Consider the following 17,255-nt stretch of genomic DNA (forward strand, 5'->3'; position numbering starts at 1 on the left):
GAGTATTAAAGGTATGTTGGAATTGATGACCCTGCATTTCCCACTGCAGAGGCTTATCTAGTCCCTTGGAATCCACCTTTTCTCCATTGGCCACATTGACTACCAAGTTTGATCCCTAAGTACCCAGTTTTAACTCTCTTGCCAGTTGCTCATCCAAGAAACAGTGGGTACTGCCATTGTCTATTAGTGCAGTGACCTGTCTCCCCTAAACCAGTCCCTTCAATTTTATAGTTTTGGGACTTGTCCCTCCAGCCAAGGCATGGATAGACACCTTTATGTGTTCATCTGCTAGTTCCCCATTAATCCAATCACAATAAACTTCTTTCTCTATAATCTCAGCCTCCTCAGCTAACAAGAAATGCACATGTGATTGTTTGCATACGTGGCCCAAGGTATAAGGTTCCGTACATTTATAACATAGCCCCTTTTCTCTCCTCAGGTTAAATTCTGTGGGGGATATTCTTTTGAACTGGTTCCGATTGGTTGTATTCTGGTCATGGAATTTGTTGGTGTGTTTGGGGTGGTTTTGGTTCCATCTGAGGTGTGGTGTTATTTTACTGGGAGCACTTTGGTTACTGAAACTAGTACTGACAGGTTTCTGCATTTTCTGGATAGCCTTGAGGTTCTTTTCTTGGAGTTTTGCCATTTCAATAGCAACAGTCAAGGTTTCAGGTTTGGACATCTTAACCATATTAACTACCTCCTCCTTTAGTCCACTCATAAAGCATGCTTTGTAATATGAATCAGATAAGTGGGGTAAAGATGGCATTACCAGGGCTTTGAGCATGTCAAATTTTTCAAGGTATTCAGCCACGGATCTAGACTGCACCAGCTTGTTGAATTCTTCAATGGCCTCCTCTGGACTCCCTTCTCCGAACCTGATACACAGAGCCGTAGATAATTCTGACCAAGGAATGCTCTCCCTCCGATGGAAGACTCCATGGAACCAGATGTCAGCTCTGTCTCTGAAATAGAGTTCAGCCACCTCAGCCTTCATGTCCCCCTCTATTTCTTGTATTTTGAAGTATTTGTTAGCCTTCCTGATCCACTCCCTTGGATTATCACCATCAAAAATTGGCAGATCCATTTTAGGCAGCCAGTCACTGGTTTTGGCCTCTCTCTTACTGACTGCTTCCTTCTGTGATTCCATCCTGGATTCGTTTGGTCTAGCTTCTCCTTTTGAGCTGCTACTTCCTTCTAGCTCCTTCTCACGGTCAATGACCTTGGCCATCAATTGAGCCATCATGTTCATCATCCCCTCATACTTTTGATCCAATCCTTCTAGTAGTTTTTCAGTAGCATCCTGTCTGAACTCCATTGTCCTGATGGCTTGTTCCATTCCCTCATTTTTGTTGGTAAAAGTCCTGACCACACTCCCTAACTCCACTACGTCTCTTCTCAACATTTCATCCTGGTTTTTTGTCATCCCTATGGCTCGAAATCGAGCTCTGATACCACTGTTGTGGTACAGAACCAGAAATGTTGCAGGAATAGAAGTATTGGATTGACAGAAAAGAATAATCTATACTCAAGCTGAATAGAATTCAATAAACACCTCCATTTTTATTGATAAGCTTCAAATTGGTTACAGAAAAGGAATTGGCGGGAAAAGGAAGAAGAGGAAAGAAGAAGGCAGGAAGAACTTGGGGAAAAAGTTAACAGAAGGGATATTCTCCTTTCTGATTACAATAACAAAGATTTTAACTGAATGAATCCTAAAGAATTACATGATCATATCATTTATAGAAAGCTATTCTAACCAACTCCACCCACTTGCTAATGAAGCGGTTGTCACGTGAGAGGAAATCTTCTGGATCGACTGGTCCCAACTATCAGCAAGAACAGCATGATCCCAGAAAATGCGTGCTTCCCTGCTCGCGCCTTTTACTCCCCTTGAGCCTTCTCCTTTCTTGCTTTCACGCCTTTGTTTTTCTTGTGCTCTGCTTGATGATTGACTTCTTCAGACCACGTCTTCTCTTTACAACCTCCTACCTAGCCACGCCTCCCTTTAGTTTTACTTCACGCCTTCTCTCCTTCTGCACTTCTTAGCTTCTTACTTTATTACAATTCCTCCCCCTTAACAGCAAATCTTGTCCTCAAGATTGAAATGTAGGGAACTATTTTTTAATCTCCTCAGCATCTTTCCATGTGGCTTCTGGAGGGTCCGTACCCCACCAGTGGATTTGCCATTGAGTTGCAGCAGCATTCTTCTTTTTTGCCATCCTTCTGTTTCGTACTGGTACTGGCTCCACCCTCCAATGACCCTTCTCATTTGTTTCTGGCAATTGGAGGGTAGGAGTGACCTCGTTCCCCACCTTTCTCTTGACCAAAGACACATGAAAGACAGGGTGGACTTTTGAAGACTTTGGCAGACTCAGCCTATAAGCTACACTCCCAATCCTTTCCTCTATCTTGTATGGGCCAAAGTACTTTGCTGATTATTTGGTGTTTCTCCTCAGGGCAACTGAGCCCTGTCTATATGGTTGTAGCTGTAGGTATACCCAATCCCCTTCACCGAAGTCCCTTTCACTCCTCTTTTCATCAGCATATTTCTTCATCCTTTCCTGAGCCTGCTTTAAGTTCTGTTTCAGCATGTTATCCAACTGTTGCCTTTCCCTGATGTATTCTCCTACTGCATCCACCCTAGATTGCAGGTAAGGTCCGAGAGCTAGTTGGGGAGGGGAAAACCCATATAATGCTTCAAAAGGGGTCATCTAAATAGTTGTGTGGTGGGAGGTGTTGTACCACCACTCTGCCAAAGACAACCACTAGTTCCATCTCTTAGGTTTCATATGTGTCAGACACCTGAGGTACATCTCCAGCACTTGGTTGACTCTCTCAGTCTGGCCATCAGTCTGAGGGTGATAAGTTGTGCTGTAGTTTAATTTGGCCCACAACTTACTGAATAACTCCCCCCAGAATTGGCTAACAAATATCCTGTCCCTGTCTGAAAGCATGCTTTGAGGAATCCCATGTAATTTACTGACATAGTCAATGAAAAGTCTGGCCCCCTTTGGAGCATCAAAAGGGTGTGCTAGGCTGATGAAGTGGGAATACTTGATGAATCTATCCACCACGACCATTATGGTATTCGTTCCCTCTGACTGTGGCAACCCTTCAATGAAATCAATGGTAACATGACTCTATGAGTGTTGAGGGATAGGGAGTGGTTGCAGCAATCCTGGGTAGGCCACATGTTCATCATTGCACTTTCTACAGGTATCACACTCCAGAACTGTCTTCTTGATCTCCTTGTATATTCCTGGCCAGTAGAATAGTTGCTTGGCCCTCAAATAGCCGGCTTGAATGCCTGAATGCCCTCCAAGTTGGAAGTCATGTAGTGCAATAATAAGTTTCTTCCTGGTGTCACATTTGCCTTCCTATGACTAGCCTCTTCTTGTATCTGAGAATGCCATCCTGGTAGGAGTAGTCTGGTGCTAGTGTGGGGGTTAGAAGCACCAGGGATATGGTCTTCTGAGCCCACTCATCCTCTTTATAACTCTGCATTATCTCTTTGATCCAAATAGGCACTGCACAGGAAATGGCTGTACACTCTTCCACTTCTTCTCTGCCCTGTCTAGAAAGTGCATCTGCAGCCAGATTATCCTTCCCTTTTTTGTAATGGATCTCAAAGCTTAGTCCTAGCAACTTAGTGAGCCAATTCTGTTGGAGTGGGGTAGTGATCCTCTGATCCAGTAGGTACTTTAAACTCTGATGGTCAGTGCGTATGATGAAATGATGTCCTTCCAAGTAATGCCTCCATTTGGTTACAGCAGTCACTAATGCTAGCAATTCTTTCTCATAGATTGATAGCCCCATGTTCTTCAGTCCCAGAGCCTAACCGAGGTAGGAAATAGGTCTCCTGTTTTGCATGAGTACAGCCCCTATGCCAGTGTAACATGCATCTGTCTCAACAATGAATGACTGGGTGAAGTCAGGTACTGCTAAAACAGGGGTGCTGCACATGGCTCTCTTCAGCTTCTGGAAAGCCTGTTCTAAGTCCTAACTCCAGTGGAAATTGTCCTTCTTCAGCAGGTCAGTCAAAGGCCTTGCTATGGCTCCATATCCTTTGGCAAATCTTCTGTAGTAATCTGTCAACCCCAGAAATCCCCTCAGTTGCTTGATATTAGTTGGGTTGGGCCAGTTTTCCATGCATTCTATCTTCTTGGGGTCAGCCTGAACTCCTTCTGCTGATATTATGTGTCCCAAGTACTCCACCTGCAGCTGAGCAAAAGAACATTTGCTCATTTTGGCATACAACTGGTACTGCCTCAGAATACTCATTACCTCCTTTACATGTTTCACATGCTCCTCCAGTGTTGGGCTGTAGATCAGGATGTCATCGAAGAACACCAGCACATGCTTCCTCATTTGTTCTTGGAAGACCTGGTTCATCAAGCTCTGAAAGGTTGTTGGTGCATTGGTTAAGCCTAATGGCATAACCTTGAACTCATAGAGCCCTTGGTGACTTCTGAAGGCTGTCTTTGAAATGTCCTCCACTTTGACTCTGATTAGAAAGTAACTTGCTCTCAAGTCAATTTTAGTGAAGTACCTGGCTCCATGCAATTCATCTATTAATTCTTCCATCAGAGGCATGGGGAACTTGTTCTTTACGGTTAGCTCATTCAGTTGCCTGTAGTCCACACAGAATCTCCATGACCCATCTTTCTTCTTGACTAGCAGTACTGGTGAGGCAAAAGGGCTACTGCTAGGCTGTATGATGCCTAGTTCCAGCATTTCTCTTACCAATCTTTCAATCTTTGTCTTCTGTACATAGGGGCACCTGTATGGCCTCACTTGAAAAGGATTGGCACCCTCCTTGAGGACAATCTGATGTTCATGGCCCCTGGTTGGGGGCATTCCCTTAGGCTCCTCAAAGACATCCTTGTATTGATCTAGTACTTGCCTGATTTTAGCAGGTAACTGTCCTGGATTTTCTTCTTCTTCTACTGCCACCAACTGGGCCACCACCCCATAGGCCTGCTTCCTCAGCCACTTTGCCAACTTACCTCCCTTGAGCCCCCTTAATGTGGTGCTGATATCCTCCCCCATCAGTACTACTTCTTGTTTTCCCTGGTGGTTTTTCATATTGAGTTACCTGAAATTGAACTCAATAGGACTGTGATTGGCCAACCAATCCACCCGAAGGATCATGTCACAACCTCCCAACCTTTGAGTATTAAAGGTATGTTGGAATTGATGACCCTGCATTTCCCACTGCAGAGGCTTATCTAGTCCCTTGGAATCCACCTTTTCTCCATTGGCCACATTGACTACCAAGTTTGATCCCTAAGTACCCAGTTTTAACTCTCTTGCCAGTTGCTCATCCAAGAAACAGTGGGTACTGCCATTGTCTATTAGTGCAGTGACCTGTCTCCCCTAAACCAGTCCCTTCAATTTATAGTTTTGGGACTTGTCCCTCCAGCCAAGGCATGGATAGACACCTTTATGTGTTCATCTGCTAGTTCCCCATTAATCCAATCACAATAAACTTCTTTCTCTATAATCTCAGCCTCCTCAGCTAACAAGAAATGCACATGTGATTGTTTGCATACGTGGCCCAAGGTATAAGGTTCCGTACATTTATAACATAGCCCCTTTTCTCTCCTCAGGTTAAATTCTGTGGGGGATATTCTTTTGAACTGGTTCCGATTGGTTGTATTCTGGTCATGGAATTTGTTGGTGTGTTTGGGGTGGTTTTGGTTCCATCTGAGGTGTGGTGTTATTTTACTGGGAGCACTTTGGTTACTGAAACTAGTACTGACAGGTTTCTGCATTTTCTGGATAGCCTTGAGGTTCTTTTCTTGGAGTTTTGCCATTTCAATAGCAACAGTCAAGGTTTCAGGTTTGGACATCTTAACCATATTAACTACCTCCTCCTTTAGTCCACTCATAAAGCATGCTTTGTAATATGAATCAGATAAGTGGGGTAAAGATGGCATTACCAGGGCTTTGAGCATGTCAAATTTTTCAAGGTATTCAGCCACGGATCTAGACTGCACCAGCTTGTTGAATTCTTCAATGGCCTCCTCTGGACTCCCTTCTCCGAACCTGATACACAGAGCCGTAGATAATTCTGACCAAGGAATGCTCTCTCTCCGATGGAAGACTCCATGGAACCAGATGTCAGCTCTGTCTCTGAAATAGAGTTCAGCCACCTCAGCCTTCATGTCCCCCTCTATTTCTTGTATTTTGAAGTATTTGTTAGCCTTCCTGATCCACTCCCTTGGATTATCACCATAAAAAATTGGCAGATCCATTTTAGGCAGCCAGTCACTGGTTTTGGCCTCTCTCTTACTGACTGCTTCCTTCTGTGATTCCATCCTGGATTCGTTTGGTCTAGCTTCTCCTTTTGAGCTGCTACTTCCTTCTAGCTCCTTCTCACGGTCAATGACCTTGGCCATCAATTGAGCCATCATGTTCATCATCCCCTCATACTTTTGATCCAATCCTTCTAGTAGTTTTTCAGTAGCATCCTGTCTGAACTCCATTGTCCTGATGGCTTGTTCCATTCCCTCATTTTTGTTGGTAAAAGTCCTGACCACACTCCCTAACTCCACTACGTCTCTTCTCAACATTTCATCCTGGTTTTTTGTCATCCCTATGGCTCGAAATCGAGCTCTGATACCACTGTTGTGGTACAGAACCAGAAATGTTGCAGGAATAGAAGTATTGGATTGACAGAAAAGAATAATCTATACTCAAGCTGAATAGAATTCAATAAACACCTCCATTTTTATTGATAAGCTTCAAATTGGTTACAGAAAAGGAATTGGCGGGAAAAGGAAGAAGAGGAAAGAAGAAGGCAGGAAGAACTTGGGGAAAAAGTTAACAGAAGGGATATTCTCCTTTCTGATTACAATAACAAAGATTTTAACTGAATGAATCCTAAAGAATTACATGATCATATCATTTATAGAAAGCTATTCTAACCAACTCCACCCACTTGCTAATGAAGCGGTTGTCACGTGAGAGGAAATCTTCTGGATCGACTGGTCCCAACTATCAGCAAGAACAGCATGATCCCAGAAAATGCGTGCTTCCCTGCTCGCGCCTTTTACTCCCCTTGAGCCTTCTCCTTTCTTGCTTTCACGCCTTTGTTTTTCTTGTGCTCTGCTTGATGATTGACTTCTTCAGACCACGTCTTCTCTTTACAACCTCCTACCTAGCCACGCCTCCCTTTAGTTTTACTTCACGCCTTCTCTCCTTCTGCACTTCTTAGCTTCTTACTTTATTACAATTCCTCCCCCTTAACAGCAAATCTTGTCCTCAAGATTGAAATGTAGGGAACTATTTTTTAATCTCCTCAGCATCTTTCCATGTGGCTTCTGGAGGGTCCGTACCCCACCAGTGGATTTGCCATTGAGTTGCAGCAGCATTCTTCTTTTTTGCCATCCTTCTGTTTCGTACTGGTACTGGCTCCACCCTCCAATGACCCTTCTCATTTGTTTCTGGCAATTGGAGGGTAGGAGTGACCTCGTTCCCCACCTTTCTCTTGACCAAAGACACATGAAAGACAGGGTGGACTTTTGAAGACTTTGGCAGACTCAGCCTATAAGCTACACTCCCAATCCTTTCCTCTATCTTGTATGGGCCAAAGTACTTTGCTGATTATTTGGTGTTTCTCCTCAGGGCAACTGAGCCCTGTCTATATGGTTGTAGCTGTAGGTATACCCAATCCCCTTCACCGAAGTCCCTTTCACTCCTCTTTTCATCAGCATATTTCTTCATCCTTTCCTGAGCCTGCTTTAAGTTCTGTTTCAGCATGTTATCCAACTGTTGCCTTTCCCTGATGTATTCTCCTACTGCATCCACCCTAGATTGCAGGTAAGGTCCGAGAGCTAGTTGGGGAGGGGAAAACCCATATAATGCTTCAAAAGGGGTCATCTAAATAGTTGTGTGGTGGGAGGTGTTGTACCACCACTCTGCCAAAGACAACCACTAGTTCCATCTCTTAGGTTTCATATGTGTCAGACACCTGAGGTACATCTCCAGCACTTGGTTGACTCTCTCAGTCTGGCCATCAGTCTGAGGGTGATAAGTTGTGCTGTAGTTTAATTTGGCCCACAACTTACTGAATAACTCCCCCCAGAATTGGCTAACAAATATCCTGTCCCTGTCTGAAAGCATGCTTTGAGGAATCCCATGTAATTTACTGACATAGTCAATGAAAAGTCTGGCCCCCTTTGGAGCATCAAAAGGGTGTGCTAGGCTGATGAAGTGGGAATACTTGATGAATCTATCCACCACGACCATTATGGTATTCGTTCCCTCTGACTGTGGCAACCCTTCAATGAAATCAATGGTAACATGACTCTATGAGTGTTGAGGGATAGGGAGTGGTTGCAGCAATCCTGGGTAGGCCACATGTTCATCATTGCACTTTCTACAGGTATCACACTCCAGAACTGTCTTCTTGATCTCCTTGTATATTCCTGGCCAGTAGAATAGTTGCTTGGCCCTCAAATAGCCGGCTTGAATGCCTGAATGCCCTCCAAGTTGGAAGTCATGTAGTGCAATAATAAGTTTCTTCCTGGTGTCACATTTGCCTTCCTATGACTAGCCTCTTCTTGTATCTGAGAATGCCATCCTGGTAGGAGTAGTCTGGTGCTAGTGTGGGGGTTAGAAGCACCAGGGATATGGTCTTCTGAGCCCACTCATCCTCTTTATAACTCTGCATTATCTCTTTGATCCAAATAGGCACTGCACAGGAAATGGCTGTACACTCTTCCACTTCTTCTCTGCCCTGTCTAGAAAGTGCATCTGCAGCCAGATTATCCTTCCCTTTTTTGTAATGGATCTCAAAGCTTAGTCCTAGCAACTTAGTGAGCCAATTCTGTTGGAGTGGGGTAGTGATCCTCTGATCCAGTAGGTACTTTAAACTCTGATGGTCAGTGCGTATGATGAAATGATGTCCTTCCAAGTAATGCCTCCATTTGGTTACAGCAGTCACTAATGCTAGCAATTCTTTCTCATAGATTGATAGCCCCATGTTCTTCAGTCCCAGAGCCTAACCGAGGTAGGAAATAGGTCTCCTGTTTTGCATGAGTACAGCCCCTATGCCAGTGTAACATGCATCTGTCTCAACAATGAATGACTGGGTGAAGTCAGGTACTGCTAAAACAGGGGTGCTGCACATGGCTCTCTTCAGCTTCTGGAAAGCCTGTTCTAAGTCCTAACTCCAGTGGAAATTGTCCTTCTTCAGCAGGTCAGTCAAAGGCCTTGCTATGGCTCCATATCCTTTGGCAAATCTTCTGTAGTAATCTGTCAACCCCAGAAATCCCCTCAGTTGCTTGATATTAGTTGGGTTGGGCCAGTTTTCCATGCATTCTATCTTCTTGGGGTCAGCCTGAACTCCTTCTGCTGATATTATGTGTCCCAAGTACTCCACCTGCAGCTGAGCAAAAGAACATTTGCTCATTTTGGCATACAACTGGTACTGCCTCAGAATACTCATTACCTCCTTTACATGTTTCACATGCTCCTCCAGTGTTGGGCTGTAGATCAGGATGTCATCGAAGAACACCAGCACATGCTTCCTCATTTGTTCTTGGAAGACCTGGTTCATCAAGCTCTGAAAGGTTGTTGGTGCATTGGTTAAGCCTAATGGCATAACCTTGAACTCATAGAGCCCTTGGTGACTTCTGAAGGCTGTCTTTGAAATGTCCTCCACTTTGACTCTGATTAGAAAGTAACTTGCTCTCAAGTCAATTTTAGTGAAGTACCTGGCTCCATGCAATTCATCTATTAATTCTTCCATCAGAGGCATGGGGAACTTGTTCTTTACGGTTAGCTCATTCAGTTGCCTGTAGTCCACACAGAATCTCCATGACCCATCTTTCTTCTTGACTAGCAGTACTGGTGAGGCAAAAGGGCTACTGCTAGGCTGTATGATGCCTAGTTCCAGCATTTCTCTTACCAATCTTTCAATCTTTGTCTTCTGTACATAGGGGCACCTGTATGGCCTCACTTGAAAAGGATTGGCACCCTCCTTGAGGACAATCTGATGTTCATGGCCCCTGGTTGGGGGCATTCCCTTAGGCTCCTCAAAGACATCCTTGTATTGATCTAGTACTTGCCTGATTTTAGCAGGTAACTGTCCTGGATTTTCTTCTTCTTCTACTGCCACCAACTGGGCCACCACCCCATAGGCCTGCTTCCTCAGCCACTTTGCCAACTTACCTCCCTTGAGCCCCCTTAATGTGGTGCTGATATCCTCCCCCATCAGTACTACTTCTTGTTTTCCCTGGTGGTTTTTCATATTGAGTTACCTGAAATTGAACTCAATAGGACTGTGATTGGCCAACCAATCCACCCGAAGGATCATGTCACAACCTCCCAACCTTTGAGTATTAAAGGTATGTTGGAATTGATGACCCTGCATTTCCCACTGCAGAGGCTTATCTAGTCCCTTGGAATCCACCTTTTCTCCATTGGCCACATTGACTACCAAGTTTGATCCCTAAGTACCCAGTTTTAACTCTCTTGCCAGTTGCTCATCCAAGAAACAGTGGGTACTGCCATTGTCTATTAGTGCAGTGACCTGTCTCCCCTAAACCAGTCCCTTCAATTTTATAGTTTTGGGACTTGTCCCTCCAGCCAAGGCATGGATAGACACCTTTATGTGTTCATCTGCTAGTTCCCCATTAATCCAATCACAATAAACTTCTTTCTCTATAATCTCAGCCTCCTCAGCTAACAAGAAATGCACATGTGATTGTTTGCATACGTGGCCCAAGGTATAAGGTTCCGTACATTTATAACATAGCCCCTTTTCTCTCCTCAGGTTAAATTCTGTGGGGGATATTCTTTTGAACTGGTTCCGATTGGTTGTATTCTGGTCATGGAATTTGTTGGTGTGTTTGGGGTGGTTTTGGTTCCATCTGAGGTGTGGTGTTATTTTACTGGGAGCACTTTGGTTACTGAAACTAGTACTGACAGGTTTCTGCATTTTCTGGATAGCCTTGAGGTTCTTTTCTTGGAGTTTTGCCATTTCAATAGCAACAGTCAAGGTTTCAGGTTTGGACATCTTAACCATATTAACTACCTCCTCCTTTAGTCCACTCATAAAGCATGCTTTGTAATATGAATCAGATAAGTGGGGTAAAGATGGCATTACCAGGGCTTTGAGCATGTCAAATTTTTCAAGGTATTCAGCCACGGATCTAGACTGCACCAGCTTGTTGAATTCTTCAATGGCCTCCTCTGGACTCCCTTCTCCGAACCTGATACACAGAGCCGTAGATAATTCTGACCAAGGAATGCTCTCTCTCCGATGGAAGACTCCATGGAACCAGATGTCAGCTCTGTCTCTGAAATAGAGTTCAGCCACCTCAGCCTTCATGTCCCCCTCTATTTCTTGTATTTTGAAGTATTTGTTAGCCTTCCTGATCCACTCCCTTGGATTATCACCATCAAAAATTGGCAGATCCATTTTAGGCAGCCAGTCACTGGTTTTGGCCTCTCTCTTACTGACTGCTTCCTTCTGTGATTCCATCCTGGATTCGTTTGGTCTAGCTTCTCCTTTTGAGCTGCTACTTCCTTCTAGCTCCTTCTCACGGTCAATGACCTTGGCCATCAATTGAGCCATCATGTTCATCATCCCCTCATACTTTTGATCCAATCCTTCTAGTAGTTTTTCAGTAGCATCCTGTCTGAACTCCATTGTCCTGATGGCTTGTTCCATTCCCTCATTTTTGTTGGTAAAAGTCCTGACCACACTCCCTAACTCCACTACGTCTCTTCTCAACATTTCATCCTGGTTTTTTGTCATCCCTATGGCTCGAAATCGAGCTCTGATACCACTGTTGTGGTACAGAACCAGAAATGTTGCAGGAATAGAAGTATTGGATTGACAGAAAAGAATAATCTATACTCAAGCTGAATAGAATTCAATAAACACCTCCATTTTTATTGATAAGCTTCAAATTGGTTACAGAAAAGGAATTGGCGGGAAAAGGAAGAAGAGGAAAGAAGAAGGCAGGAAGAACTTGGGGAAAAAGTTAACAGAAGGGATATTCTCCTTTCTGATTACAATAACAAAGATTTTAACTGAATGAATCCTAAAGAATTACATGATCATATCATTTATAGAAAGCTATTCTAACCAACTCCACCCACTTGCTAATGAAGCGGTTGTCACGTGAGAGGAAATCTTCTGGATCGACTGGTCCCAACTATCAGCAAGAACAGCATGATCCCAGAAAATGCGTGCTTCCCTGCTCGCGCCTTTTACTCCCCTTGAGCCTTCTCCTTTCTTGCTTTCACGCCTTTGTTTTTCTTGTGCTCTGCTTGATGATTGACTTCTTCAGACCACGTCTTCTCTTTACAACCTCCTACCTAGCCACGCCTCCCTTTAGTTTTACTTCACGCCTTCTCTCCTTCTGCACTTCTTAGCTTCTTACTTTATTACAATTCCTCCCCCTTAACAGCAAATCTTGTCCTCAAGATTGAAATGTAGGGAACTATTTTTTAATCTCCTCAGCATCTTTCCATGTGGCTTCTGGAGGGTCCGTACCCCACCAGTGGATTTGCCATTGAGTTGCAGCAGCATTCTTCTTTTTTGCCATCCTTCTGTTTCGTACTGGTACTGGCTCCACCCTCCAATGACCCTTCTCATTTGTTTCTGGCAATTGGAGGGTAGGAGTGACCTCGTTCCCCACCTTTCTCTTGACCAAAGACACATGAAAGACAGGGTGGACTTTTGAAGACTTTGGCAGACTCAGCCTATAAGCTACACTCCCAATCCTTTCCTCTATCTTGTATGGGCCAAAGTACTTTGCTGATTATTTGGTGTTTCTCCTCAGGGCAACTGAGCCCTGTCTATATGGTTGTAGCTGTAGGTATACCCAATCCCCTTCACCGAAGTCCCTTTCACTCCTCTTTTCATCAGCATATTTCTTCATCCTTTCCTGAGCCTGCTTTAAGTTCTGTTTCAGCATGTTATCCAACTGTTGCCTTTCCCTGATGTATTCTCCTACTGCATCCACCCTAGATTGCAGGTAAGGTCCGAGAGCTAGTTGGGGAGGGGAAAACCCATATAATGCTTCAAAAGGGGTCATCTAAATAGTTGTGTGGTGGGAGGTGTTGTACCACCACTCTGCCAAAGACAACCACTAGTTCCATCTCTTAGGTTTCATATGTGTCAGACACCTGAGGTACATCTCCAGCACTTGGTTGACTCTCTCAGTCTGGCCATCAGTCTGAGGGTGATAAGTTGTGCTGTAGTTTAATTTGGCCCATAACTTACTGAATAACTCCCCCCAGAATTGGCTAACAAATATCCTGTCCCTGTCTGAAAGCATGCTTTGAGGAATCCCATGTAATTTACTGACATAGTCAATGAAAAGTCTGGCCCCCTTTGGAGCATCAAAAGGGTGTGCTAGGCTGATGAAGTGGGAATACTTGATGAATCTATCCACCACGACCATTATGGTATTCGTTCCCTCTGACTGTGGCAACCCTTCAATGAAATCAATGGTAACATGACTCTATGAGTGTTGAGGGATAGGGAGTGGTTGCAGCAATCCTGGGTAGGCCACATGTTCATCATTGCACTTTCTACAGGTATCACACTCCAGAACTGTCTTCTTGATCTCCTTGTATATTCCTGGCCAGTAGAATAGTTGCTTGGCCCTCAAATAGCCGGCTTGAATGCCTGAATGCCCTCCAAGTTGGAAGTCATGTAGTGCAATAATAAGTTTCTTCCTGGTGTCACATTTGCCTTCCTATGACTAGCCTCTTCTTGTATCTGAGAATGCCATCCTGGTAGGAGTAGTCTGGTGCTAGTGTGGGGGTTAGAAGCACCAGGGATATGGTCTTCTGAGCCCACTCATCCTCTTTATAACTCTGCATTATCTCTTTGATCCAAATAGGCACTGCACAGGAAATGGCTGTACACTCTTCCACTTCTTCTCTGCCCTGTCTAGAAAGTGCATCTGCAGCCAGATTATCCTTCCCTTTTTTGTAATGGATCTCAAAGCTTAGTCCTAGCAACTTAGTGAGCCAATTCTGTTGGAGTGGGGTAGTGATCCTCTGATCCAGTAGGCACTTTAAACTCTGATGGTCAGTGCGTATGATGAAATGATGTCCTTCCAAGTAGTTTGCTACTTCTAACCTTTCTCTATTTCGATTTAGTGAAGAAAGACATAGGAATGAATTAGCAAAAATGATAGCTATTGAACATTTATCTTTTAGTTTTGGAGAAAAGTTGGGTTTTAAGAAATATTGTCAAAATTCTTTAAATCCTCAATTAAAAAATGTTCCTAGAACCACTCTTAGACGAACACTTAAAAATATTTATAATCAAGGAAAAAAAGAGTTAATTCAATTATTCTCAAATTTAGATAGTCGTGTATCTATATGTTCCGATATTTGGAGTGACCATTGGCAAGTACATTCTTATATGGCCATAACTTGTCATTGGATTGATAATGAGTGGAATATACAAAAAAGAGTGCTAGCTTTTCGTATTTTTGATGAATCTCACAATGCTCTAAACATTTTTAAAATGATTAGTATTATTTTGGGAGAATATGGTCTATGTAAAAAAGTTTTTTCAATTGGTTTTGATAATGCATCCGCAAATACCGCTTCTATTGGAGAGTTGCGAGATCTTTGCCAACCTGGATTAGGTGGTAAATTTTTTCATATTAGATGTGCATGCCATATTTTAAATTTAGCCGTACAAGATGGTTTACGAGCACTTGAAAATCATATAAAACCTATTAGAAAAGCAATTTCTTATTTATGGGCACACCCTAAATTAATGAAAAAGTGGAGCACTTTTTGTAAAGTCAATGGAAAAAATCCAAAAAGATTTTCAAGAGATGTTCCTACTCGTTGGAATTCAACATTTGAATTACTCAAAGAATCACACAATTATAGTGAATTATTAATTGCATTCTTTGCAACTAACATGACCGAAATATTGTTGCATGAAAATAATTGGATTGTTTGTAATAAAATTTTAGAAATTTTATCAGTTTTTAATGATGCTACTTATACTTTGTCTGGTGTATATTATCCTACTACTCATTTATTCCTTACCGAGGCGTGTAATATTGTTGGTTGTCTAAATGAAGCTAAAAATGATGATTTTCTGAAGCAACCTATTAGGGAAATGTTTAGGAAATGGACTAACTATTATGAACATATTCCACATATATATTTAGTTGCTTCTGTTTTTGATCCTCGTGTTAGATTAGATGGTTTGCATGAGTATTTGTCATCATATTATGAACAAATATATAGTAGCGAAAATTATGCCCACGATGTTAGTAAAAAAGTGTTTGAAGTTAAAGAGCTTATTTGTTCTTTATATAATGAATTTTTTATTACTTATGGTGATCGATTTCCTACTAGTATTTTGGAACCCTCTAGTAACACTGATAATAGTCTTAAAAGGGCTGTCAAGATTGGTGATAGAATACTTCTTGAAAGGTCAAAACGACAAAAGGGTTCACCTAATACTAATACGGAACTCGAATCATATCTAACTACCAAGTTTGAGCATGATGATAGCAGCTTAACTAAACAGTTTAAAGTCCTTGACTGGTGGAAGCGAAAATCAGAGAATTATCCTATCCTCTCCCTTATTGCTAAGCAAATTTTAGCAACTCCAGCATCAACAGTAGCAGTGGAACAAGCTTTTAGTGCCGGTGGAAGCATTTTGGATGAGACAAGATCGAGATTAAGCCCAGAATCACTAGAAATTCAAGCATGCGTGGATGATTGGACTAGAGCAGAATATAGACAACAAGAAATGGAAAAAAATGAAGAAGAAGAATTCAATTATACAACTGATTCTAGTGCCGTCGCAAGCAATGAAGATGATTAAATAATTAATGTTTGTTTTGATATTTCATCTCAATTTCAATGAAAAAATCAAATATTTTCTTTTCCATTTAAAATGATTACCATTTGATAGTGTAATGTAATTTGACAATGTAATGTACTTTTCATAAAATTTGTATTATCTATTTATTATTTCGTACTTTGTAGAATAATAATAAAATTAAAATATAATATTTATTTTGTATTTTTTTTTACATTTTATTTAAAATTTTAAATATATTGTTATATTTGTATTAAAATTGGTAAGGATAAGAAATTAAATAAAATTGCATATAACCATACGGAACCGGAACCGGACCCGGAACCAGAACCATAAGGAATCGAAATCAGAACTATGCGGTTCTGGTTCTACCTTTTTGAAGAACCAGAACCGCCGGTTCTGGAACCAGAACCAGAACCATCTTATATGGTGCGGTTCTGGTTCTACCTCTTTGAAGAACCAGAACCGGCGGTTCTGGAACCAGAACCGTTGGTTCTGGAACCGTGGCCATGCCTACTTCCAAGTAATGCCTCCATTTGGTTACAGCAGTCACTAATGCTAGCAATTCTTTCTCAGAGATTGACAGCCCCATGTTCTTCAGTCCCAGAGCCTAACCGAGGTAGGAAATAGGTCTCCTGTTTTGCATGAGTACAGCCCCTATGCCAGTGTAACATGCATCTGTCTCAACAATGAATGACTGGGTGAAGTCAGGTACTGCTAAAACAGGGGTGCTGCACATGGCTCTCTTCAGCTTCTGGAAAGCCTGTTCTAAGTCCTCACTCCAGTGGAAATTGTCCTTCTTCAGCAGGTCAGTCAAAGGCCTTGCTATGGCTCCATATCCTTTGGTAAATCTTCTGTAGTAATCTGTCAACCCCAGAAATCCCCTCAGTTGCTTGATATTAGTTGGGTTGGGCCAGTTTTCCATGCATTCTATCTTCTTTGGGTCAGCCTGAACTCCTTCTGCTGATATTATGTGTCCCAAGTACTCCACCTGCAGCTGAGCAAAAGAACATTTGCTCATTTTGGCATACAACTGGTACTGCCTCAGAATACTCATTACCTCCTTTATATTTTTCACATGCTCCTCCTGTCGCGTCCCACTTTTTGTTGTGTGTGGTGTGAGTGTGTGTGAGAGTGAGTTGTGTGTATGATATGCATGTGAACGTGTGCGAAATGAAAAGTAAAAGGCCATGGGACTTAAGAATGCGACGATTTGGCCAAACAAAGTTCAAAAAATGGTTTTTTAATGAAAATGGAGTCGCCACTTGGTATAGAGTTAGGGTGTACCAAGTCACCCAAAAATGATTTTTGTTTTTGAATGAAAAAAGTAAATAAACCCTTTTAGAGAACTTTTGGGTCTACGTAATCAAAAAGAGGGATCGGGGGTCACATTTGATAAGGGAGAAGGCAAAGGCAAGGC

The 17,255-nt window shown here is 42.5% G+C and overlaps 1 protein-coding gene across 1 annotated transcript; it reads right to left on the reverse strand.

Moving 5' to 3' along the window:
- Window positions 1-16,445: 16,445 nt before the first annotated feature.
- Window positions 16,446-16,892, reverse strand: LOC140038456 (uncharacterized mitochondrial protein AtMg00860-like). The gene has a single exon (XM_072083816.1). It carries the CDS (start codon window positions 16,890-16,892, stop codon window positions 16,446-16,448), a length of 447 nt encoding a protein of 148 aa, XP_071939917.1.
- Window positions 16,893-17,255: the final 363 nt, after the last annotated feature.

This window comes from Coffea arabica, chromosome 3e, assembly GCF_036785885.1.
Source record: "Coffea arabica cultivar ET-39 chromosome 3e, Coffea Arabica ET-39 HiFi, whole genome shotgun sequence".
NCBI classification, from domain to species: Eukaryota; Viridiplantae; Streptophyta; class Magnoliopsida; order Gentianales; family Rubiaceae; genus Coffea; species Coffea arabica.